Consider the following 26,559-nt stretch of genomic DNA (forward strand, 5'->3'; position numbering starts at 1 on the left):
CTCCTGTGAGCACCCCGCACCTCCAACAGGGCCCTGGTACATCAGCTGGGCTGAGGCAGACTTCTTCACCTTTTCTTCCTCAACAGCCCCACCCACAGTTGATTCCTCAAGCTGATTCTCCCCCAGGGTCATCTGGCAATGCCTGTTGTCCATTATCACGCCCTTCGGGGTGCTGCAGGCACCCCAGGAAGCTGCCAAACCATGTCCAATACATGACAGTCCCCACAACCAAGAAGCGTCCAGTCCAAAAACGCCCCTAAGGCCAAACCTTGGTTTAATCGTTGCCACGTTAGTCCTTTACAATAAAAACCTTTGTTTTTGTCTGGATGCCTCCTGCTTCCCTTAAACAGAATCTCTTCCTTTGCAAAGAAAGACACAATGTGATGGAAGAATTTTAAAAATCAGAATTCTTGGGCTGGGGATGTGGCTCAAGCGGTAGCGTGCTTGCCTGGAATGCACGGGGCGCTGGGTTCGATCCTCAGCACCACATAAAAATAAAATAAAGATGTTGTGTCCACCGAAAACTAAAAAATAAATATTAAAAAAATTATCTCTCTCCTTTTCTCTTTAAAAAAAGAATCATAATTCTTAGGAATACTTATGACCTCTAGCAAATCAAAGAACATGTTAAATTATGTTATTTGACTCCAAAAACTTTAAGTTATCGATGAAACTGTAATCATGATATTCTACAAATATCTACAAAGATTCTACAAAGAAATAAATAATAGGTTCAAAAATAGAGAAGTACTGAAAATACTGATCAGGATCACAAAGGGCTTATTGTTTCTTTGGAGAACAAATGTAAGAAAAGTCTTGACTCAGGGTCGTGCCTCATGTTATAGGAAGTAAGCCAGACTCAGAAAGGCCAGGGTAGGAGGGGTTCTCTCTTATGTGGAAGCTAGAGAGGAAAAGAGGGGAAAGTGGGGCAAGACCTCATGAATATAAAAGGAAGACCAGTCGAAAAAAAGGATGGGTAAGGAAGGCCAGGGGAGATATTCGGGAGTGGACCTGACCAAATTATGTTACATGCATGTACAAATACATCACAGTGAGTCCTGCCATTACGTATAAGTATAGTGCACCAATAAAAATGTCAAATGATATTTAAAAATATTAGCTGGTGACTGAAGCCTAGAAGAGAGGCAATTCATTAAAAAGAAGCTAGGTGGAACCGGCCATGACGCCTGCAGGAATCTGCCCCAAACAGTAGGGCCACTTGGTGTTAGCAGATTATACTTCATCTAATATGGACTGGGAGTGCTTGATTTTAGATTTAGCTATAAAACACAATTTAAAGTTTCTAAGGATATGGAAAGAGAAGAAGAGCTAAGTTTCCCTGTGAGAATGGCTGGGAGGAAACTGTATCCAAACAGTACTGCTCTGATTTCCAGCAACATAACAGAACCTCCACCCTCGCCCCACCTACCCACATAGCATTATCCACACTGCCTGCACTCTTGCAATGAAAGAAAACTTTCTGGAGGTCAAAGGCAAATACATGAGGTATAAGAGAAGTTAGCTAAATGAGACAGACTCTTAAAAAAAAGGGGGGGCAGCAATTGATCAATTGTGGGTTAAAAAAAAAAAATCTTCCCTGAACAGTCATTTTTGGACATGATGTTTGTTTCATGATTGCTTTCCTGAAAAAGATTCCTCTGTGTTGCTCCATGAGGGAGAATCTAATTGTTTCTTTGGAGAGCTGTCCTGAAAGCTTCCTAGGTGGGAATTGTAGCAACAGCTATTTTTAACTCTCCTGGTCTTTTTATAGCCTGGTCTGTGCAGTGAAGTGAAGCTGCTGAATTTGGGCTGAAAGTCTGATGCTACCAAAAGAACTCACTATGGGCTCTCACCCCCAGGGAATCAGAGCAGCCCGAGGGGCCTCTGCACTGCAGCTGAGATGGAGTACCTAATATTAGCACACTGAAGCAAGAAATAAATAGCAGGAATCTGCGCACCATCATGATATTCCATCTCTGTAGCATTCAATTTCAAAGGCAGAAGGCAAAAATTATTTAACAGGAAAAAAGAAAAGTAATATCTTCCGGAAAGAGAAAAACCAACACATCTGGACAGATGCAAACTGATTTGAAAACCAAAGGCAAAGAAGGAATGATGTATGTGGCTCATCTGTGAAAGGCAGCCAACAAGATATAATTAAAGTGGGGATGTATAATAACAATGAAAGCATAAGAGAAAGCGGACATTCATCAGAATTAGAAAAATCAGTCTCAAGGTTAGGGAAAACATAGCCATGTGCAGTAAGTAAACAGGCAAGAGGCACAGTGGCAAGGACAGTGGTGGGGGAGTCAAAGTTCCCGGATGGTGATGCACCACCAGCTGAGTGAGCTCATGCAGGATGGACTTGACCTTCATCTCTGTCATGGGTGAAAGGAAGCTAAAGATAGCTAGTTCCCAGGACACTCATCAAGAGGGAAGGAGATCGGCTCTAAGCAGCAGGCGCCATTTCTATCAAGTGTGTCCTGAATCCACAATAGTCTCAGTGTGCCTGGCGTGTTCTAGGTGGCTCGATATTTTTTTAATGAATGTAGAACTTATGGATTTTAAAACTACAAAGCTATATGCCAGTAGCACTTGATCTCTGTTTTTAACAGGCAATTTAGAGCAGTGGTTCTGAAAGTGTGGTCACTCAGACCTGCAGCAACAGCACTACCTGGAAACTTATTTCAAATGCATCATCCCTCAACTTCTGAAGCCCAGCACGGTGAGGCTTACGAAGGCTCCCAGGCGATTCTAAAGTAAAGTACATGCTGACCTGGGAACAAGGAGCAAGCAGTCTTTCAATATCAACTATTAATATCATTCATCTAGAATTACACATACAATTCAGATTATGGAGGGAAAAAAAACAGAAGCTAATGGGTGAAAGTCAACCACTGAATCACATCCAAAAATCTTCAGCAATTCCATGGTTGAAACGTTTTCTTCTTCTCTTGGGGAGTGGGAACCTGTAGACTCAATTATTGCACCTATCACTGCCTTCTTTTTAGACTTACTTCCCTATTCTTTAAGGGAGGTGTTGATTTTTCAATGTCCCAACCTCTAGCACAGAGCCGGGGACATCCTGGGTACTCTTTATACAGTAAACTAATGATGCATTGCAATTTTTAAAATAACTGCTTTTATTCCATTGAAATGGAATGAAATTAAAAAATTCCAATGGTAATGCAGGACAGGTTTATGAATGCCCCTGTACCTTTTAATCTAGAGATTACATAAGAAAAAAAAAAATCTCCTGTGTGTCCTGATGACCATCCCTCAGAGACTGAAATCAAAAGGAAAATAAATAAAAAATTTATGCCATGGGACTATTTGAGGAATTGGCTTAAAGGCATACATGAGTATATACAATAAATCTAACTATAGAAGAGGTATTCATTCAGTCTTTCAGAAGGAAATTTGCAAGTGAAAATTCACATTTGGGGGACCTAAGGGAAGTCATTCCTGACCTCAGTGAGCTCTCAGTCTGGATGAGAAGACAAGACATGTTCCCAGGAAACAGTTAAATATGGAGGAGCAAATGCAAAGGAATGCCATGGACATGACAGTGATGAGGCTGGGCTGACTGAGGGCTGGGGAAAAGGCTGAGCTGAGGCCCAGCCATGCTAGAACCCAACTCACATGCAGAAGAGTTGGGTCTCACCAAAAAGCGTTGTTGAGGCTTTCTACAAAGCTTGGACATACGAAGATGGATTGTAGGCTAATCACTTCCTGGGTTGTAGGCCATACACTTCCTGTTCCCAAACTTCATTTTGGGGAAAAGCCCAGGGTTCTCTTCTCTTCTTCCTAGCAGCAGGTGCTCTGGGCTAGACAACCTGAGGAAGGTACACAGAAGCTGTCAAATGCAGGTGGAGGATGGAGGTGTGGGCAAAACCCTGGGAAACAGAATGAGGAGAGCAGAAGTTTATCCTTATCCTTCTCTCTCAGTGTTCAGAAACAACAGAGGTGTCCTTGTGGGTCATCTGTTCTGTGTCAATGTGCATATGTGTGTGTTATGTATGTGCACATATATTGTGTGGGCATGTGTAGTATGTGTATGAGTGTGTACACACATACGTGTGTGTGTGTGTGTGTGTGTGTGTTCTCTTTTACTCTTACAAGGTCAGTACTGATGTTCCATTTCACACATGATGAAACTTGGGCCTAAGTAGATAAGTAGAGTTGGTGAGTGACTCAACCTGGAATCTGACCAGGACAGTGGATTCTGAACCCCCTGCTGTTAACTGTCACAGTATCCTTTCTTTCATTCATGAAGCTCATCTGAAAAGACTCCGAGACCTCAGCAAGGCCAGCCCAGAAGCCCGGGACAGTGGGCAGGGCTTGGTTCACTCAGGTGTGACTCTCCCACAGTCTTAGCAATGCTAAAATAAGGTTCTGAGGGACACAAATGATCTGACTTGGCTCACCAGAGTGGGAGACTGCAGAAAGAGCTGAAGCCACCTCTGTCCAGAGGCAGTAGAGGCGGTGCTCTGCGGAGGGCTTCACACTCTTGGCTGGACAGTCACAATATGAATAGCAGCTAATGTTTTTTAAGGGCTTACTAGGTACCAGGCACACCACATATATCATCTCTCTGAATGCAGAACAAGACTGGATTGAATGCTGTCACCCATCTCAATTTAGAGATATATCACTGAGAATCAGGAAGATTCGGCAATTTCCCCCAGGTCAAACAGAAAACGGGTAAGCTTATTGCACGGACAATCCAACTTCCTGCCCAACTCAGTTCTGTGAGCAAAGCAGCATAGAATGTAGGGAGGGGGCAGAGGCTTGTCACAGTCATTCAGACAGCAGATGACAATGACTTGAATCAGGGTATTGGCAATGGGAAAGAAGAGCAGAGACAGATGGGGAATCATTGTAAATAAAGCTAACTTGGTGGCTCTCCAAAGATCAAGCAGATGAGGGCGGCAGGCACAATGGCCCGGCTTCCAGTGTGAGGGAAGAGGGCGCTGGTGGCACCAGTGATTTACGCTGAAGATGCCAGGAAAACCAGGCCCGAGAGCCTGCGAGGGAGGCCGAGGGAGGCTGGCACCAGGAACCGGGGTTTGAGTCAGGGGAGGAGGAGGAGTAAGCAGATGCATGGATGCCAAGTCCAGAAAGAATACTGGAGAGGAGGCAAGAGGCCAGGCTGGAAGGAGGGTCTGGAAGCCACCTGTGTGGTGACAGCTCAGAATGAGCAATTGCTACCAAAGGCAGAGAAAAGCAGCTGAGGGGTGGGGAAGAAGGAAGGCCTGGAGAGGTCTCAGGAGAACAGACACATGTAGGGCTCTGTGACACAGCCGAGAGGCACTCCTGAAGAGGTGACCAGCGTGGGTAGGATGGGCGCTAGGAAAGAGCCCCGGAAAGCAGCCAGAAGGACACGCCAGTGACCTTGGAGAAGCAGTTTCACCATATAAAGGGGAAAACAATGTGAGCGAGCGGGTGGGAAATTAGTAATCGTAGACCAACCAATGTGTGCCAGTAATGGAGATGGAGAGAGAGGAGAGAAGACGGGGAGGGGGAGGGTGGGGAGAAAGAGAGGAATGTAGTGGCCAGGAGGGAAGAGGAGGAGAGGGGAAGAGGGAAAGCAGACCCAGGAGGAAGAGGAGGAGAGGAGGCGCACACAGGGAAGCAGAGCAAGGATTCACGTAGTTCTCCTTTTAGTGACTGGTTTGGAGGTGGAGAGACCTGGGCATCACTGCAGACAGAAGCCAGGGGAGAGGTGGAGAGGGTCAGGAAGAGCCTCCTAAATGGCTTCCCCAAACGCCCTCCCTATGGTTGTTCTTCCCCAGCTTCCAGAATGATCCTTTCAAGAGGAGCATTCAGATGGCCTGCCCCAGCTCACACCTTCAAGGGCTCCCTCACTCTCGGAATCAAGTCCCTGCTCTTCCGTCACGGCCCAGTCCAGCTGGGTCCCAGCTCTGCGTCTCGTCCCTGGGTCACTTGGGCTTTGTACTCCAGCGCCTCGTATTCCCGCCTCAGGACCCGTCATGTTCTTGGAGCAAAATACCTCACGCTAGGGGATTTGTGAACAATCCAATGCAGTGCTCAGTGCTGGAGGCTGGGAGCCCAGCTCAGGGCACCGGCAGATTCAGTGCCTGGCGAGGGCTCGGTCCCCACAGCCAGTGCCTCCCATGGATCTTCACGTGGTGGAAGAGGAAGGCAGCTCTCTGGAGCCTCCTTTATAAGAACATCAAGTGCAACCACTAGTGCTCCACCTTATGATCTGATCACCTCCCCAAGTCCCCAGCTTCTAGTACCATCGCCTTGGTAATCACATTTCCATATATGGACTTCAGTGGACCCAAACACTCAGACCCTAACAAGTGTGCTATTCCCTATGCCTGGAATCCTGCTTCCCCTGGTGAATGTTCGGCTCACAAGCTATTCCATTCAGGTCTCAGGGCAAATGTTCCCCTCCTGGGAGGTCTTCCCTCATCACCCTATCCACAGCTCCATCCATTTCTCCTTATCTTTTTATTCTGTTTTATTTTTTCTTCATAGCACCCATTGTTCTATCAACTACACATAAACACACACAAACGCACACCAAAGAACACACATGTGTGCTGTCTACTCATCTCCAATGTGAAAACCATGATGCAGGATTTTGCTTTGTTAGCAATTGTATTCTCAGCACCCAGAAAATGGCGGACATTGAGTGGATATTCAGTAAATGGTTGTAGAATGAATGACTGATCCTTATAATAACCTCTATTTTTAAAGATGAGGAAACCAACAGGACTTAGGAAAAAAGGACAGTCATTCAAGGTCACATAGTCAGCTAGTGGAAGGGGCTAAATTGAAACACCATGTTACAATTTTGGTTTTGGTCCTCCTTAGTCCTAACTAGTGTTACCTCTGGTACCAAGAGGGCATAAAAGACCTTGGGGCGACACATTCATGACCTGTCAGAACTGTGAATACCTTCTACTCCATTCACAATGAATGGAAAACTGACAAACCATTCTGTTTCGCAGTGGAAAACACCCTTAGACTCCAAGGAACCTGAATCTCAGTGTGTCCCCAAAGCTCTATGACCTTCACACCTCAGCCTCCAGAGGCAAGTTCTGAGGTGTCTTCCGGTCTGAAACTCTGAACTAACCCACTTTTGAAAACTGTGCTCAGGATTTGCTAATGCACATACTCCTTGAGTGGAATGAGGTTGGGGGTGAGGACCCACAGCTAATTCTGATCAGAATTAGCTTCCGGAAGGAGGTGACCCAATCCAACCCGACAATTCAAAGACACCAACGCTTCCTCCAACGGTCAGTGCTGGAAAGGGAAAGCTGGGACAGGAGCACGTGTCACACTCCCCTTGCCTCAGAGAGGACAAGATTTAAAAATAGGCTGAAATCACCAATTAGTCAGAACAATGTAGTGCTTTGAAGTTGAAAAATGCTTTGCATACTGCTAATAATATTTTGGCAGCACTGGTTCTGAGCACGCATCACAGCCATTCCTCTTAGAAAAAGAAAGGGCTCCTTTGAGGGAAAATTATATTCCTGAAATTAGAAGACTTTCATAAAACAAATTGTGATTAAAGAAGTTAAATTCCATCTTAGTCATGCCTTGAGTGTCTGAATCCATTATATTAAAAAGCAAATGAAAACTAGAGGAGAGAGTTTGTGACCAAATCACTGCAGATTCCAACCCATTATATTCATAATCTCTAGATTATTCATGAATCAAAAATATCTATTGACACTTGACATAGAAGATAAAACAAAATATAAAAATACTGACAAATTTGGGTCTGCATATTCTCTGCTAAAAATAATATTTTCACTTACCAAGAAATGTTCTCCTCTCAGGAGAAACAAATGTTGCATCAAACACCCCCATGAATACTCTTTTAGGGGAACATTTTTGTTCTCAGATAACAACATTGTTTGAATTAATTTATTCCCCCCAAAATCTTGCAAGATCAATCTTGCAACAATCAGAGCACAATAGAGTCAATTTTCAAAAGGAATGCACACTTCCTACTATTTGAGAGTCCTTATGTGTATCTGTTGCCTTAAAGGTCAATTAATTGATGTTAACTTGTAAATAAATCTTCCACAAAGGAAATGTAATTTTTCTATACAAAAATGATTTTTTTCAGAGATGTTTGGAACTAACTTATATGCAAGAAGCTCCTCATTTTGAGCAACCAATCCCCTTTTTGGATTAAATTGCCTAACATTTCCCTCTTAAAAGGAGATTTGTTTGAGGTGAAAAGCTGAGAGGTAGAACAGTCTTGAACACATTTATAATGAGAAAAACTCAGCCTTCCATGTGGCTCCTCCCCAGAAAGAGCAGAGCACAAGGATCACTCACCCACATGAGCTCTGGAGGCCACCACAGGACCTGGTTCAAGTCCAGCTGTCACTGGCTTGTGCCCCTGGCACGCTTTGGCAACAAGAGGTGTTCACCACCTTGGTTCCTCTTCCTAGACAGACCCTCTAGGGACTAAGTGACAGAATGTTGGCAAATGGCATGCAGTGGAAGTGACATAAGACACGTATATAAGGCACCCTTCAGCAGCAACTGTGAAGGGCACCTCTGGAGGGTGGAATCTTCCCAACAGGAAGGGACCTGGATCCCTGAGTCACCTTCTGGAGAGCAAGTGCCCTCATCAGACTGTGACACAAGCAGAAATTAAGCTGTGCTTGGAAGCCACTGGGGTTGGCGGACTTGGTTGTTCTTGCAATGCAGCCCAGTGTCCCTCTCCCATTCTCAGCCGAGTTACAAAACTTCCCTGTGCCTCAATGTCCTCAAGGAAGAAACCAGCATAATTAAGAGCATCAACTCATCCGCACTCGAGGATTACCCTTGAGAAGCGCTCAGCACCGACCTGGCACGTGATGAAGTCAAGAAACAGTCGCTGTATGTGTGCCGACGACAAGGAAAAGCTTGTTGAAAGTTGGCTGGAAGGAACGGGGACCTGGGGGTGGGGCCCTTCAGGGGATGGGGCTGAAGAAACCTGCTCCAGAGAACAGCAGGAACAAGTCAAGGTAGATGAGCATGAGACTGAGGGCCGGGGTAGCCTTCCATCACCCCCTCCCTCTGAAGGGACTCGTCTAGAGCACAAGGAAGAACAGCACCCAGTGGGCAGGGAGTCCCATGTCCCCAGTTCCATGAAGGGCAGTGAAGGAAAGCTGCTGGGGGCGAGGGAGACCCGGCTACAGGTAGGGTGGCTGAGAGACCCCAGCCCACGTGGGGCCACCTGGGGGGACGGCAGCAGGTGAGAGCTGCCGATTCGAGGCGAGTGCAAGAGAATTTATTTAAACTGGTCTGATGATGCAGTGGCTTTGAAATGTATTCAACAGGAAAGAACTTTCACATGGGGGATTTCTCTCACAGGTGGGCAACCCCAAGCAAACACCACACCTTTCGAGAACACAGCTTGATGCGAATCTCAGTGTGGAGATGGTGAGTTTGGGAACTTGTTTCAACTGTCAACAAAGCAGAAAGGCTCCTACATCTAAAATAACACCTCACATCGTTTCTTGAAAATTGGGGAGTTTTCCAAATAACCCAATTAATAAGTGGGCAAATGAATTAAACGGACACTTCTCAAAAGAAAAAATACAAATGGCCAATAAATATATGAAAAAATCTTCAACATCGTTAGTAATTAGGGAAATACAAATCAAAACTACACCTAGATTTCATTTCACACCAGTCAGAATGGCAGCCATCAAGAATACAAAGAGTCAAGAACTATGTAATGTTTTGAACAACCAACAATACAAAAATTTTTAAAAATAAGAATATAAAGAGTAAAAAATGCTGGAGGAAATGTGGAGAAAAAAACCCATTTACACTGTTGGTGAGATTTAAGTTAATACAACCACGGTCGAAATCAGCGTGGAGCTTCCCCAAACAGTGAGAAATGAACCACCAGATGACCCAGCTACATCACTTCTTGGTATTTACCCTAAAGAATTAAAGTCAGCATACTATAGTGATAAATGCGTACCTATGTTTATAGCAGCACAAATCATAATAACTAAACTATGGAACCAGCCTAGGTGCCTGTCAATGATGAATGGATAAAGAAAATGTGGTATATATACAAAGTGGAGTTTTATTCAGCCATAAAGAAGAATGAAATTATGTCATTTTCAGGAAACTGGATGGAACTTGACAACATTTCATATACTGTGTATTTATAGAAACAAAATAGTTCTGAAGAAGAAAACTTAAGTTAACATTAAATATGAGATTGGGTCCCTATTGCACACCATAAAAACATAACTCAAATTCATATTGACTATAGATTTTGGTGAAAACCAAAAATTTTAAATGCTTAGTGGAAAATATAAAGTAATGTCCTTAGCTCTTTAGACAGGAAAACATAGGATACGCGATGAGCTGAAACGTGTGTGATCAATCTTAAATAGGACATAAAATACATAAACTGCAAAAGCAAAGTTGAAAAATATAGTAAGATTGTCCATTCAAAAGACTCTTTGAAGTCAAAAGACAAATTGAAAACTTGGAAAAAAATATTAGTATCAGAAATGAAGAGCTTCTACAAATCAACAAGAGCCACACACATAATACAGAGGAAAGATGCAAAAAGCCAGGCACAGAGGAGCACTTGCCTGTAATCCCAGTGGCTCGGAAGGCTGAGGCAGGAGGATTACAAGTTCAAATTCAGCCTCAGCGACTATCTCAAAATAACAATAAAAAGGGCTAGGGATGTGGCTCAGTGGATAAACATCTCTGAGTTTACTCCCTGGTACCAAAAAACAATAGTGTGGGAGATGAGGGGAGAGAGAGAAAGAAAAGAAAAACAAAATGGAAAGACAAATATCACATACAAAGGAAATGTGTATAACCAACACACATGAAGAGAAGTTCAATGTCCATAATGATCAGCAAAACACAGAGATCACATAAGATACTTATTTTGTACTCATCAGGTTGGCAAACATTGAAAGTCTAACACTACCAAGAAGTTGCAAATCCACAACATCACTCATACATTGCACATGTGGGTTTACATTTGTGTAAAAAATTTAAAAAGTACTTTGACAAGACCTCCTTAATTGATGGATCACACATGTTCCAGCACATTTAGTGCTCATCTTTCCTCTAGCACGTACACACAGAAGACATGCACGAGAATGCATATCAGTTCCCATCCACAGAAGAACAGATGAATTAAATTCCACATGGCAGTCAAAAAGAATGAACTCTAGCAGGTGCCACAGCTCACGCCTGTAATCCCGGCTATTTGGGAGGCTGAGGCAGGAGGATTGTCTAAGCAACTTAGTGAAACCCTGTGTCAAAATTTTTTAAAAAGGATGGGGGAGCGGGGGTGTGACTCAGTGATAAACACCCCTGGTTGCAATTCCCAGTACCAAAACAAAAGTTGTCTATGCCTCAGTGACATAGTATTAAGTGCAAGAAGTAAGGGCCAGAGAGGTGCAAATTGATGCTGTCACTTAATTCACACATGATACCATTTTCTAAAATTTGAAAATAATTAAAATGCTCATGTCGTTTGCAGAAAAATGGATAGAACTTGAAAGCGTTATATTAAGTGGAAAACATCACACTCAGAAAGTCAAGGGTTGTACGTTTTCCCTCACATGTGGGAGCTGGAAAATAGGTTTTAGGAGAAGGAAGATCTCATGATAACAGAAGGAAGACCAATAGAGGAAGGGGGACAAGGGGGGGCAGTGGAGGTCCTGGGGAACTAAATTAACCAAGTTCTGTTATGTGTATGCATGTTACAGGAATCTTACTATAATGTACAATTGAGTCCTACTATTATGTAGAATTCTAATACACCAATAAAAGAAAACAAACTGAAAGAAATAAATCCTCTTATAAAAACATGCAAATGGTTAAAACCATGAAAAGGGGAAACAAAGTACTGATCAATTCAAGATTTAGGGTGACCATTTCCTTTGGGTGGGAAGGAGAGGTGGTCTACTGAGGGGACTTTAGGGTTAGTTATCAGATATAACTTCTGGTTTTGGTTCATTAGTACTTAGTAAATATACATCAACAGGCCCGAGGCATGGACAAGAAGAGAGGTTCCCCAACTAAGAAAGTATTCGGATAATTCCAAATTCCCCAAACCTATCTCCTTGGTCTCAAACACAAGCATTAGTAGCATTCTCATTCTACACATGGGAGAGCCTTTAAAAAGTATGGGGAAACCGCCTTTGAGAGGAGACCTCAATAAAATATCAAACCAAAAATCATTCTCATGCATATAGTGAAAACTTCCACCTGCCAATTCTGACAGACCACAGGTCAAATATCCCTTAGGCAAATGCTTGGAATCAGAATTGTTTCCGATTTGGGAGTTTTTTTTTTTTTTTTTTTTTTTTTTTTTTTTTTTGGGGATATTTGCAGAGACATGACTGGTTGAGTGAGCATACCTAATCCAAAAATCCAAAATCTGAAATGCACCAACACAACACTGGGAAACTTTCAAATTCAAATGGGAGCATTTCTGATTTTGTATGTTTTATCTATGGGTGTTCAACCTGTGTTTTAGAAAATTCTTTATTTTTTTAAGCACTTCTTATAAGAAGAGAAATTGCAAACATATTAGAGATCCATCAACAGAGGAATGGCTTAAAACATCAGCCTACATCGATCCTCTTTCATTGACTCATCTCATTCCCACATGGACTGAGCATCCACGATTCCTCAGACACGGTGGAATACAAGAGGAACAATATCAATCCTGGCCCCGCTCTCATGGGGCTTAACTCTGGAAGGAAAGTCAGGCGGTAATCAAAAAAATTGCATATGCAAGTGTGTCCTAAAGACAGACAGGAGCCGTGCAGGCAGGAACACAGGGCTGTCAAAGAGGAAAACAGGCAGACTTGTCCTGAAGCCAAAGACTTCCTGATAAAAAGGGACATGTAACAGAGGTCTGCCCTGCGTGTGATTAACAGGCAAAAGTGAGAGAGAAAGGAAGGCTGTGACAGGCACCTGGAAGAAAGGTGAAAGGCCAGGTACCTGGATCCCAGAGCAAGGGAGTCACTGGGATGAGGCAGGCTAGAAAAGCAGGCAAGAGAGACATCACAGAGAAGGAGTCAAAGAGCACTGGCAAGAAGGAGTGGAAGCAGGAAAGCAACTTCATCAGATTTCCATCGGAAATGGTCCCTGTGGCCACCTGGAGACACGGCCACAGAGGCCGTCGTGGTGAAAGGGTGAGTGGGGTCAAGAGTGAATGAGACATCACAGAGGCTGGTCAGTAGCACAGGCAAGACAACTGGCCTGGGGGTGGGGGGGTGGCGAGATGACAGAGAGGTTGCAGACGGCGCAGAGAATATGAGAGGTCTTGAGGTGATAAAATAGAGAAAACCTGGAAGTAGAGGGAATGTGACAGAGCAGGGGACAGGGCACCAGGGTGACCTGTAGGTGTCTGGTCACAGAAATGGATGGAACGCTGGAAGGTGAACTACAAGGTGCTGCTGCCTGAGGGGTTAAGTCTGGGGGCGACTGAGCTGCAGGTGGCCTGGGCATCTAGACAGATACCACGTAGGCAGTCAGATCCGTGGGTAGGAGGTAAGAGACTGCTATGGTTTGGATCTGGACTGTTCCCCAAAGGCTCACATGTTGAAGGCTTGGTCCCCCATGAAACACTGCTCAGAGATGGGGCTCTGGGGAAAGACTGGGCTCTGATTTCCTCAATACAGAATCCACTGATGGATTCCTAACCGGATGGACTACTGGAAGGTGGTGGACACTGCAGGTGGTAGGGCTTAGTCGGAGGAAATGCCACTGGGGGCATGCTGTGGAAGGGGCTGTCTTGTGCCTGGCCCCTTCCTCTGGCTCTCTCTCACCGTGAAGTGAGAGCTTTGCCCCACCACACCCTTCTACCATGACATACGCTTCACACAGGCCCCGGGAACAATGGAGCTAAGTATCCAGGGACCGAACCATGAGGTGACATAAACCTTTCCTCCTAAGGTCAGTTGGTTTTGTCAGCAATGAAAAGCTGACGAGCAAAGACACTGTATAGGACTGTCCGGACGAATGGGTTGTGCCCTAAGTTCTGTCAAGAAAGGATGTCTGCCATCTACCAGCAAATGACACTGCAAAGCAAGTCCAAGAGCACCATCATAATCACTTTTTGAAACATGCAGAAAAATACTTCATCATCTGTCCAGATGATGCACACACACACACACACACACACACCCCACTGGGTCTGGAGAGAATATGCCACACCCTTAACCTCTTCCTGTAATTTTATTAAATTCGGATGGGGATAAAGGACTGAAGTACTCTTGCTTTTGAATCCATAAACTTCTACGTTGTTGAAGTATCGTGAGTACCTCGTCTCCACAACCCACTCATTCCATCGCTCCCCTCCATCCTCATCCGGAATCCCCACCCAGGGGCAGAAGTTGGCAACGGGATGAGATGAAAAGAGGAAAGGTGACCTCAGTTTTGTGTATTAGCTGACAGTGAAAAAGGAGTAACCTGCTGGTGGTGTTCAAGCTGCACGGAAACAGCCGTATCGAACGTTCACTGGTCAAATGCCCTCGGGCTCCCCCAGGGTGTGTCACCTGGTAGGCTGAGCAGTAAGATGAGTGCCAGAGCATCGGGATCTGTAGGCACATGGCCACTGCGACCTCCTGGGAGTCACGGTGTGCCCAGAGGACTTCAAAGTCTCATCTAACATCCAAGATGTTGCTAACCGAGGAATGCTGAGGACTCGCCACGGTGTGCAGAACAGCCTCCCACAAACTTGGGCAACCCAACGTACATAAACAAAAGGAAATTAACGTAAACAAGATTTGGTGGCTTTGCCTAACCAGCTTGTGTAGTTCATCCTTGATTTTTCTTAACTGACTTAACACAATCACCCGGCACAGTGCCAGCCCACGCCCAGTACATTCTTACGAAATTGTTTTGGAAACATCCCGGATTCTATTTGACCAAAAATATTATTTTTCCAGGACAAAAATGGTGGAATGCTAAAAAGGAAGCACTCAAAATCAGAAATCAAGGCGAGGGACATGATTAATCCTGCCTCCATCCCTGATTACATGCAGACTGAGAGAATCAAATGAGGTCTTGATGTCACCTTGTCCCTTGGCGGGACAAAGTATCATTTAACCAAACTTAACTGATGAGCACACATTCTACAGAGAAATGCACACTCTTAGCTGTGAACACCATACCGGGAAGGCAGAGGCAGGTGAAATTGCGCCCGTCCTGCTTTTCATCGGCGTCCACACAGCTTGCCTGGTTCTGGCAGGGCTTCCTCTGGCACGCATCAAATTCTTCACAGAACGTGCCCACATACTGGTCCTCACAGGTGCAGGAAAAAGTCGCCTAGAACACAAAGACCCAGTGTGCGTTACCTTGGGCTGTGAAACGCCGAAGCTCAAAATCGCCATGTCCCTTTAATAAAGATCCCAATGCTGAGTACGTTAGTCACATCCCTTATGTCATAATCTGGTTTAAAAATCCCAGCTTTACAAGAAATAGCACGTATTTCTTTGCAGTTTAATTTCAGACATTTATTTTTACACTTTTTCATTCATATTTATCCCAGCCATTTTCAATCTTCCTAAAAATAAACCTGGAAAGGACGGCACGTTTTAAGCTAAAAATGAAGTTTTGCTGATGCTCGAGCAGATACAGTGTGCTCCAGCCATTAAATGAGATGTCACTCCAACCAACTAAAATCTTCAGCAGAGATAGCACTTGCAAAAAAAAAAAAAAAAAGCCAACGTTGTGCTCAGACCATCCTTCCAGGGCACTGAAAGAATTTGCTGAATGACTCTATACATTGACCTCAGTGTACAGCCCTGCAGATTCCCTGAATGCAAGGGACAACGAAAGGAGCATAATTCAAGTAAGTATTTTGTGTGGCTCATTACAGTAACGTCATCTTAGCAAAGGGCTGTAACTCACAGAGTTCTGAAGCTTATTTTTGAGGTTACTGCAAACTCCAAATAAAACGGGGCCTTCCTGCTCCCTTCTTAATGTCACCCTGAGGGTAGTGACAGGTCTGAAACAAACCACAAATGTGGCTCCGAAGCCTATGCAAAGCAATGTGGATCACTACAGGAGACTTCATGGAGGGGAGAGGAAGAGAGGCAAAAGAGAAGCCTTACATTAGCAAGCCTTACCACCTAAAAAAATAAACAGACAGAAGCACATTTCTCAGTTCTGACCCCAAGCCCTACTGTGACTTCCAGGAGACGGCAGTGGCCAGACTCTGATGCTCTGGAAATCATCTCGATTGACTTACTGCTCAATCTCCTGGGTCACACACCCTGTGGCAGCAAGTGTTCAAAACTCTACTGTTCCAAAATTCCTCCCACGGCCACTGTCCCACCCTCCCTTCCTCTCCCTCCCCTCAGCCTCCTATCCTAACCTTAGACAGAGACCCCGTCTCCAAGGGTCAGCCCAGGATCACGACCTGGTAGCCCATAGCACAATCCTGTGCCTGCCTGCCTTTGGGAAGAGGAGAGGGTTATTCATAATTCTCTCTAATATGTTTTGTCTCAAGCATGTTTTATAATTCTGGTACATTTCTTGGTAAGTTTTCTGCTGCGTAGTTAAGATTTTTTTGTAGCTATTGATCACAAGGCACTTCCCCATCCCGTTCATGTGGCACCTGTCATACTTGCTAGTGATCATTCCTGACATGTAAGATGCTAGGGTTTTGATACCAGTCGTCACACTGAGCTTTCATTACGGGTCAGAGATTTCAGCTGATTCTCAGGTTCTCTCTCTCTCTCTCTCTCTCTCTCTCTCTCTCTCTCTCACACACACACACACACACACACACGCACACACACACACACACACCTCTGTACCAACTGCAACTCTATCATCTTCTCTTCTCCAGAGACAAAGGATGTATCAGAAATTTTTCCAGAATAATTTTGACCACAAAGGGATATTTGTGGAATGTATCACTGAACAGAAAGCTGCAATGATTGCTGAACATTATCAAATGTCATTTCTGATTTCGTAGAAATTATCTATTGGTTTCATCTGTGACTTACTAATGTATGCATGGAATGGCTAGATTTCCTAGTACTGATTCTACCTTTATGCTCCTGGAAGAAATACCCACTTAGGTCAGTATGCAAAATGCTTTTCATGTGGCTGGATTCAGTTTGTGGTTAGTTATACTTCTAGTGCCTTCTTCTCTCCCCCTTCTCCCCTAGTGACTCCCTTTTAAGCAAAACTATCCTTGAGCCTGAGGTTATGTCTCACACTATCAGAGAATGCCCCTTGCACAAGTGACTGAATGGACGGTTGTTGGACCCCAACCTGACAACCAATTATGAGGCCAGGAAATAAATCGTGACATTTAGCTTGACCAAGCTGACAGGTTTTGTATAGGTGTGTTTCTTTTGTTGATTGAATATATTTTTGTTAAGGAAATATAACAAGTTCTTTTGCTTTGCATAACCAAGTCTCCTTGAGTTTAAGAACACAGTCTTTGATTTTATCATAGAAACTACTGGAATAAAAGGAAAAGACCTCCTTCTTCAGTTAGAGCTGTGTTTTCAACTTGTATCATCTCTCTGTGCTCTTCTTGGAAATGGAAATTCTCCTGCATCCTAGCAGTAGGCTGCAGACACCTCTGGCTTTTTATCATGTGAGCTTGTTCCCTTTGTGTGTCTTTGCGTGGACTTAGCAGCTGGAAACTGGATGAAACTGCATCAAGAACTGTTCGAATTCTCTCCATTTACATAGGAAACTTCTTTTTCAGAATTGTCTTCTAAGGAAAAATCTTGTGCTTGCTCAAATGCCCAACAGAATACATGTTGGATATTTACAGGAGTCCTGTCTGGAGTCCTTTGTACACTGAAGATTTGTGACCACCTTTGAAATGTAAATGCTGTGCACGCCCAGTGCACACAGTTCCAAAGTGGGCCTCTGTGTCATGATAAATTACTATATGCCATTGGTTTTGGCAGCTGTCTTCTCAAATTTACTTGATTTGTATCCAGGCATTCCATGCTGCAGATAAATTTCCTTGCTTGTTTGAGGGATGTATTTGCATATAACTCATCCAGTAGTGCCACAGAAAATATGTTGCTTTTGAAAATAAATTATTAAAATCCCCAAATCAAATATCATCGGGTTAGCTTTGATTGGATTTAAAGCTGAAACAGAAGCTACACATTTTGTTTTGCTTTATTTTAAACAGGAACCTTGAAAGAGGCTTTAAAAACTGCTAAAACAATTGCTTTTGACAAAGCAAAACACTGAATTGTTTCTTAAACCTTGATTGATGAATGGGGCAGGAGACGAACAGATGTTTGCATATCCACAACCATAAAATTTTGGTTAAATCATTGTGTATTCTCTATCATGTCATCCAGAAAGTTAGATTTATTTCTGAATATATTTTCTAAGAACAAAGAGCTTTCCTATAATGTTAAAATGTTCATTTTGATAATTTTAAAACTGTTAACTTAAAAGAGATTGTGAATGTTTATTATAGGAAATTATGTTTATTAGTATATTTTGTGGAAAACTGTATTGATCACTGCAAGGTGTAAAATGTTGTACTGTCCCTGACAAATTTAACCCACTGCCTATGACATCCCAAATTTAGATACAATTAATTTCACCAGCATAAGGGACAAAACAGACTTACTTGAAATCAGTAGTTCAACTAAATTACAGATAGTTCCTTGAAAAAGTATTAGATACATATATAAATGTAGAAGTATTGTTCAAGTAAAATGAAAAGTGACCTTCAAAGATTAATTTTAAAACCCAATACAGAATCTCAATTTTCCACAACAGCTTGAAGTCAAATATTCCATTTGTACATTAATGAAACTTTCTCAGTCAGTGGTAGAAAGTTTACTTTGAAAAGTTGTAGGTTAAAGAAAAAAAATTCACTCATACATGCACTCAGTTATTCAGCCATTCAACAACTATTCATCGAGCACCTACTACCTCCCAGGAACCATCCTAGGAGTCAGGGTCAAAAAAGTGAACATGCCTCTCATGCAGAGTATATTCTAGCAGGAGTGACTGACTAGTTAATGGCATAGTGGATTAGTGACAAATGACATGAGGAAACAGAGAGGGGAAGAGAAGTGGGGGTGGGGTATGAATTTTAACCAAGGTACACTGTCATGGTGAGGAGTGAGCAGAGAGCTGGCAGAGACGAGGGAGGGTCTGGGAGAAGATGTGCAGGCAAAGAGAAGAGCCCAGGCACAGACTCCAGGTAGAGCACGCCTAGCACTTTCAAGAAAGATCCAGAGGCCAGTGGGGCTGAAGTAGAGCAAACCACGGAGTCATGGGTCAAGACAAATGAAGGGCACAGTGGTCATGCAGGGCAGTGGTTCTCAGATGGGCCATCCACCTCCTAGGGCACATTCAGCAATGTCTGGAGACGCTTTGAGTTGTCACAACGAGGAGCTTGCTGCTGGCTTTAAAGGATAGAGTTAGAATGTTGCTGCAGAACATCACTGGAGATGCCACTGTCCAAGACGAATTCATAATCCCACTCACTCAGTGGTCAAGCCATGTGTCAATACTGTGGGCACCAGAGCCGTGGCGAGGGACAAGGACACAGTGTTCTCAGAGCTTAGGCACCAGTGGAAGAGACAGATGCGCTCTAAGATAACATCCTAGAGTGACACCAGATACATCCTGTCACCTAGTGACAAATGCTTTAAGCAAGCATAGATCAATATGTGAGGAGACAGAAGGATGGTGGGGTGCAAGGTGACTTTCATCTCTCGTCCCCTGGCAGCCTAGACCAGCCTAAACCAGATGACACCGAGTTGCTATTTCACCTTACTCTCTCAATAGCCTCGTGAAGGGACCTGTAAGGAACACCCTTTCAACCCTTGAAGGCCTTTAGCATCAGCCGCTGTTGAGAACAGTCCGTACCACATGTCACGTGGTTCTGGTTTATAAAGTTTGGCCCAAGAAAATCCACTCACGTAAGTGCCACTCATTTTGATAATCTGAAGACCTGGTGTTTTGTCCTATGAACAGGTTGTGATACTTTTTTTTTTTTCCTTTTGGATTGGCTCCTGTGGCTCAGTATTTGAACTTCAGCCTTCACTCTAGTTAGGGCTGTATGACCTATAAGACTATTTCCCCCCTCCTAACTTGACTATGGCCATCTAATTTATGTATTCCCTTGGACTTTTTGGTATTTGTCTATTTAAATATTTTACAAACATAAAGCTAAATGTATAAATTAATAAGTGTAAACTCCCAGCAGGGCACACAGGGTCCTTGGAAATATGGCCCAAGCCCACCTTCAGTTTCATTCTTGGTAATTTTTACCCGTCAATAAAGTTTAATTGTTGATTGACAAATTGTCCCACAGAGATAAGTTTTCTGAGAAACTGTATTTCTCTCTTTGAGAATCTGAATTTATAAATTCTATTTCCTTTTTATTTTACTTAAATAAAGTAGACTTATTTAGGAAAATGGACTTTGTTTTTGATGTCCCAGTGATATCAATATGAACATAAAAGTCCCAGTAGACTCCGCATTGATTTCCTTGTTTATAAAACTCGCTTACATGGAATTATCTCATTAATCGTCGCCACCTCTGTCAGGTGGGTATTACTGGATCCGTTTCTATGAATTGACCACCGTCTCAACAGAGAGAGCAGATAAATTATTCCGGGTGTCCCTGTTGGCAAGTACAAAGTCAAGGCTTAAACCACTTTGTCTGAATCCATATTGTCCCTTCACTGCTATCGGCCTCAGGTTCAGGACACCCTTTACCTTTCTCCAAAACAACTGCAAACTCACCAGCACCTTAGTTCTGACTGCAGTTTGTTGTGATTCCCGCCTCTTGCCTCCCTGCTAGGCTACCTTTCTTAGCTCTGCATTACTGACTGTCCTTTTGATTCACTGATTCTAGTTTCCTAGAGTCTTGGGGATCCTACCTCATTCATTCTCAGAAAGTGCCAAAATAGAGTGCAGACGCCGCTTCCCAATGGCTGAAAGTATCTCTTGTACATAAAGTTCTTCATCACTCGTGAACAGACTTTGGGTGATTCTTGGCCAGGACTGGAGGCTTCAAAGTCTCGGGCTGTCCTTACTCAGACACGATGGGTATTCACTGAATGGAGCTGCCACTGTCCAGGATGAACTCATAATCCCACTCATTGACTCATTTAGGACTTCGAGGGGGGTTCTGTAAGTCCAGGTCCTCTTCTATTTCCTGTCTATCTCTGATAACCTTGGCTTTTGTTAAAATAGCATCCTGGCTGCCCTTATGTTCCTTGACCACACATTTCATATGAAAGGGGATAACAGGGACAAGGATTAGAAGGACCAGCCTAAACCAGATGACAAAGAGTCTCTAAACCTGCGAGAACAGAGAGGAGATGATTCAAGCCACATCTTGCTGACATCTGGCCACCTGCAAGGTTGATGCTCTGCCTAATGAGTGGATGACCTTTGAAGCTGGATGACATAGATGTGGTAGTTTGCCAAATTACCCTCCCAAACTTTCATATGTGTTTGAAATTTTCCATAATAATTTTTTTTTTATTGTATGAGTCTGGCTAAGGACCAAGAAAGGAAGATAAAATGTTGAAACATTGGAATCCACTGTGGCCTCCTGCGTCCAGCTCCTCCTGGGGAATCCGCGCTGGCACTTGCTGGAGGCAGGCTGTGGAGAAGTCTGTGTCACATCACTGAGTCCCCATATGTGAAGTCCCGCTCTGGAGACTCAGTTCATATCCAGTGCCAAGAACAGCTCTGCTTGCCTGAAGGGACCGACTCATGTTCCCCTGGTAGATACCATGAGTCACATTTCCCTCAAAACAACCCAGTCTGCATGAAGAGAAGTGTCGGCCATTCCTATGCCAAAGAAGGTTTGGCCGCCTCTTAGCCTCCCCTGCTGCAGGGGTCATGAGTGGGGCATACCCAGCCAGCCCTGTGCTGGAAGAGAGGGAGCCCCACTCACAGAGCAAGAATAAAATTCAAAGGCCTCGCAGCACTGGCAGCGTTAGGAAGGAGAGTCTGTTTCCCAACATTGGAAACTTCTAGAATCTTTCTACTGCAAAGTTTTTGGAGGAGCTCCAAGAGTGACTGTCTGTGGAGATGGCTCCAGGAATAAGAATTCCACAACCCCTGCAGATGAGAGCTCATGTCCCTCTCAACAAACACTGGGAACTAGACTGTGAGTCCTCACTCACTTAGGTAGAAGGGCACAGCCAGACCCCAGCCTGTACCGTCCATCACCCCCAAAGGCCTTGACCCTGAATCTTTGGAGACAGAGGCCACGGTAATCCTCATCCAAGGACTCTTCAGCAGTGAAACTACATTAGATGGTCACTGGGTCTGAAATTACAGAACTGGCAAACTCAAAAACACAGGTGCAAAATAGTAACCATTGCATGTATTTGTATTTGATTAAACATAGCCGAGGTGTAACTGGAAAGGGTCAGAGGTCAGTCTAGCACACCTAGACTAGATGGAATTTGCCTTCCACTAAACCCAGACTGGGTATTTCGAGAGGCAGAAGAGATTATTGGGATGCAGAATTTAAGAGACTTATCTGAAAAATCTATTTATAATGTACAAGTGCCTAGGAAAGTCTTTTCCTGAGCTGAGACCACACAAGAACTCCTGGAACCCAGCCACAGCACAAATTGTTGCCTTTTGGGGGAAGAGAGTACTCAAAGAAAAACTTACTATAAATTGCATTTTTTTAAATTTTCATCTGATGCTGGGCGCAGTGGCGCACGCCTGTAATCCTGTGGCTAGGGAGGCTGAGACATGAGGATCACGAGTTCAAAGCCAGCCTCAGCAAAAGTGAGGTGCTAAGTAACCCAATGAGACCCTGTCTTTAAATATAATACAAAATAGGGCTGGAGATGTGGCTCAGTGGCCGAGTGCCCCTGAGTTCAATCCCCAGTAATCCCTCCCCCCAAAATTTCATCTATTGGCTGGGTTCTATTTTCTATTATTTGCTATACATGTCATTTAAACATCATACTTATAATGCTTATAGCTTACAATTTTATTTTTTTAGACATACCATTATTTTTCTATTTGGATTTATTAACTGCAAATATAATAACTGGTCAAAAATATATATAAACTTAAGCTGGGCACAGTGACGCATGTCTGTAATCCCAGCTACTCAGGAGGCTAAGGCAGGAGGATCACTAGTTCAAGACCAACCTGGGAAACTTGGTGAGACCCAAAATAAAAATTTTAAAACATGTTGGGGCTATATTATATAGCTCAGTGGCAGAGTGCCCCTGGGTTCAATCCCCAATATTGTAAGGGATAGTGGGGTCAAGGGATGGTGTAGGAAAGCAAACATACAGACCATCTGAGCATTAAATTTGAGACTGGACATTTGTGAAATCATATAATGCATTCCTCTGGATTAATAGTTAAATTTTAAATAATAGTAGCAATAATGAGAGTCCTGCTGTTTCCTTTGAAAGGACAGTGAATTTTACTTTAATAGGCAGGGGAGAAGAAAGTAAATGTCTTTTAGGGAATTTCATAAAAGCCTTCCTGCTAAATCCAGATGTATGGATTCACAGAATGGAGATGTTCAAAAGCATTTTCTAAACATCTCCTAGCAACTGATGTATTCTCAGCATCTTGGGGTGATCACAATTAGGCATAAGATTTCTATGCCATCAGTTGTGTTCTTCAATTCACTAACTTCTGGACATTTATTTGTAGCAACACTCTAATCCATTAACAAAAGTAAAGTTTGACCAAAAAAAAAAGTCACTGAAAATTCATCTTTTATTGAATTTCTCTGGAAAGCCTGATTCTACAAGCAAATGCATACCGTTCTACTTTCTTATTCTAAAATTCCATTTAGCCTTCAAGTCATTTCCTTTGCTACATCAAAAGAAAATTGTAAGAAAAAAAGCTTTAAGAAAATGGAAATTTATGTATAAATTATTAATGAGAAGGTCTTGCTGAAGAAGGGTGATCCTTCCCAACCTCTTCCTGAGGTTACCTCCGACGGGAGCAGAGATGATAAGCCAGTGGTAACTAAAGACGGAAAGTTGGTGGAGACAGGGCAGGCACAAAACTGTCATCCACTGAAGAAGTCCCCACGTTTCAAGTACCACATGGGGGTGATCTCCCTGAGCCTCCTAAGGGCCTTGCAGAATAAGTATTATTTTTCTATTTTAGCAATGAGGAAACAGGTCAGAGAATTTAAGCAACTTTCTCAAGGTCACAGGGCCTGTCAGAGGCACAGGGTGCAGATCTGGTCTCCCTGTAAAGGCATTAATACAATTTAAGACATTCAGAAATGCAAAGAATTGGGTACCTAAGTAGGAGGTGCGGGTTTCTAACAGATTCTGAGAAAAGTAGAGAGAGGAGCGTTTGAGGGTATCCATGGGGGATGACCTCCAGTGGCCTCTTCCCTCCTGGATCTGTGGCCCATGAAGGGCACTAACCCCCACTGTCTGTCCCAGGCACTTCATGTCACTCCAGGTGCTAACAACCATCTCCTGGGGATCTTTGCCACTCACGCTGCATGAGTCTGCTGGGGATGCCACCACAGAGGGCCACCACAGAGGGCCACAGACAAGGTGCCTGGAACACCAGAATCTTCCTGCTCACAGCTCTGGAGGACAGAAGTCTGAGATAAGGCGGGCAGGGGCGGTTTCTTCCGAGGCCTGTCTTGTAGATGACTGCCTTCTGGGTGTGTGCACCTGGACTTCCCTGCATGTGTCTCCACAGCCTCCTCTCATCAGGACGCTGTCTTGTCTTGTCCCATGAAGCCCTACCCTGTGACATTATTTCACTTGTTTGCCCCTTCAAAGACCTCACCCAGATAAGGCCACTTTCTTAGGTCCTGGAGATAGGACTTCAACATGGGAAGGGGCAGAGTCAGCCCATAACACTCTCTTCTCCCCATGTTACTCCCCCAACTACTTCCAGAATGCTGTGGTCAATCCGCCACAGAGACTTGACGCTTGCTATATTCACCCCCATTATTCTAGAACATGTACCCTATTCTGAGAGCAACTCCTGTGTGAAGAGATAAGCCTGCACACAGGGGACATGCAAGAGCCAGGTCTAACTAGTCATCCCTGTCATCTTCGCCATGAATATTCACTGAGCATCCAGGAAGGGCCGGGCTCTGCTCGGAGGGCTCTGTACACTGCACAGATCCTCAGAGACACCTCAGTATGTTGTTATTCCCACTTTATGCTGGAAGAAGCTAAGGCACAGACGAGTAAATGGCAGGCTCATGAATTGAAGTGTGGAAATTGAGTGCAGGGAGTCTATTCCAGGCTGCCCTCCACGTTAGAAGAACTTGACTCAGGTGACCATGGAGAAGGAGTAAGAGATACCACCACCTGGTTTGCTGAGATCCTACTCCTGGTTCTTCTCTTTCCCTTCCTTGGGCAAGTAAATGTGTCATTCATTGCTTTGTTTCCTGTTGGGCCACACTTCAATAACAGAGGAGATGTGCTGCAGCCTCAAGATGCTATCATTTATGTTGTACTTTTAAAATGTAGCTGTTGAAAGAGCTAAAATAATTATGTAAATTAGTGAAGCCATTACAGAAAAAACCATGGAAGTCCCTCAGAGCGTTAAAAATAGAACAGCCATCTGATGCAGAAATCCAGCTGCTGGGTCCATATCCAAAGGAAACAAAATCAACATGTTGAAGACACATCAGTGCTCCCATGTTTACGGCAGCACCAATCGCAAGAGCCAAGACACAGAATCACCCTAGGTATCCAGCCACAGACGGATGGACGAAGAAGTGTGGTATGTATACGCAACGGAATGGTATCCGGCCTCTAAAAGGAGGAAATGCTATGATTTGCAACACTCTGGGTGAACATGGAGAACAGTATGTCATGTGAAATAATCTAGATACAGAAGAACAAATACTGGATGCTCTCACTTATACGTGGAATCTGATCTCCGAGAAGGATGGAGTAGGAGGTAGCTACCAGCATCTCAGGTGATTTGGGCAGAGGAAGATGTTGATCAAAAGCTGTATCATTATAGTTAGGAGAGGGAAAAAAGTCAAGAATAGGCAAATGGAGAGAGATAGGAAGTAAATAAGTGGCCTCCTGGGCTGGGAAGGAAGGGAGTGGAGAAAACAGGTGGGGCAGGATGGATAGCAACTGCCCTGGTGACGGGGCCTCTTTCTTAGGGGAGCAGAGGCTCTAAGCCTGGATGGACGCCCCTGTAAACAGAGGACAAACCACTGGACTGTACACTGGACTGTAAGATGGGGAACTGCTCAGTAAAGTTGTCCTAAAAAACAAAACAATATAAAGGACATTCAGAAACACTTGTCAGTAACAAAGGGGTTTGCCACAGACAGCCACTTAGATAATTGTGTCAGTGACACAGGATAATAAAAGCCAACAATCAGATCACAGACAGGTTCAGGGACTCAGACGAAGGTGAAGTCTAGAAGCTGGGCTTGGGTGAGAATCAAAATCCCTCGCTCTCCTCTTCACCAAGAATGGCCTGGCCCTTTGCAGACCTTGGAGACAGGAAAGGCTGAAGTGCTCAGACAGATGTGGATACCAGGCAGGAGCTGCACCTGTACCTGGCCCAGGTAAAAGGGGCAACACCTGACCCTGATAAAGACACTGA

The 26,559-nt window shown here is 43.9% G+C and overlaps 1 protein-coding gene across 1 annotated transcript in view; it reads right to left on the reverse strand.

Moving 5' to 3' along the window:
• The window catches only part of Dner (delta/notch like EGF repeat containing), a 288,589-nt gene that overhangs the window by 95,650 nt on the left and 166,380 nt on the right, over nucleotides 1-26,559 (reverse strand). The window contains exon 6 of the mRNA XM_046439974.2: nucleotides 15,159-15,312. Within this exon, the coding sequence (XP_046295930.1) occupies nucleotides 15,159-15,312 (154 nt within the window). The remainder of the gene's footprint in view (nucleotides 1-15,158; nucleotides 15,313-26,559) is intronic.

Source organism: Marmota monax, unplaced genomic scaffold, assembly GCF_021218885.2.
Source record: "Marmota monax isolate L192 unplaced genomic scaffold, Marmota_monax_Labrador192_F-V1.1 WCK01_AAM20220418_F8-fsc00041, whole genome shotgun sequence".
Classification (NCBI taxonomy): domain Eukaryota; kingdom Metazoa; phylum Chordata; class Mammalia; order Rodentia; family Sciuridae; genus Marmota; species Marmota monax.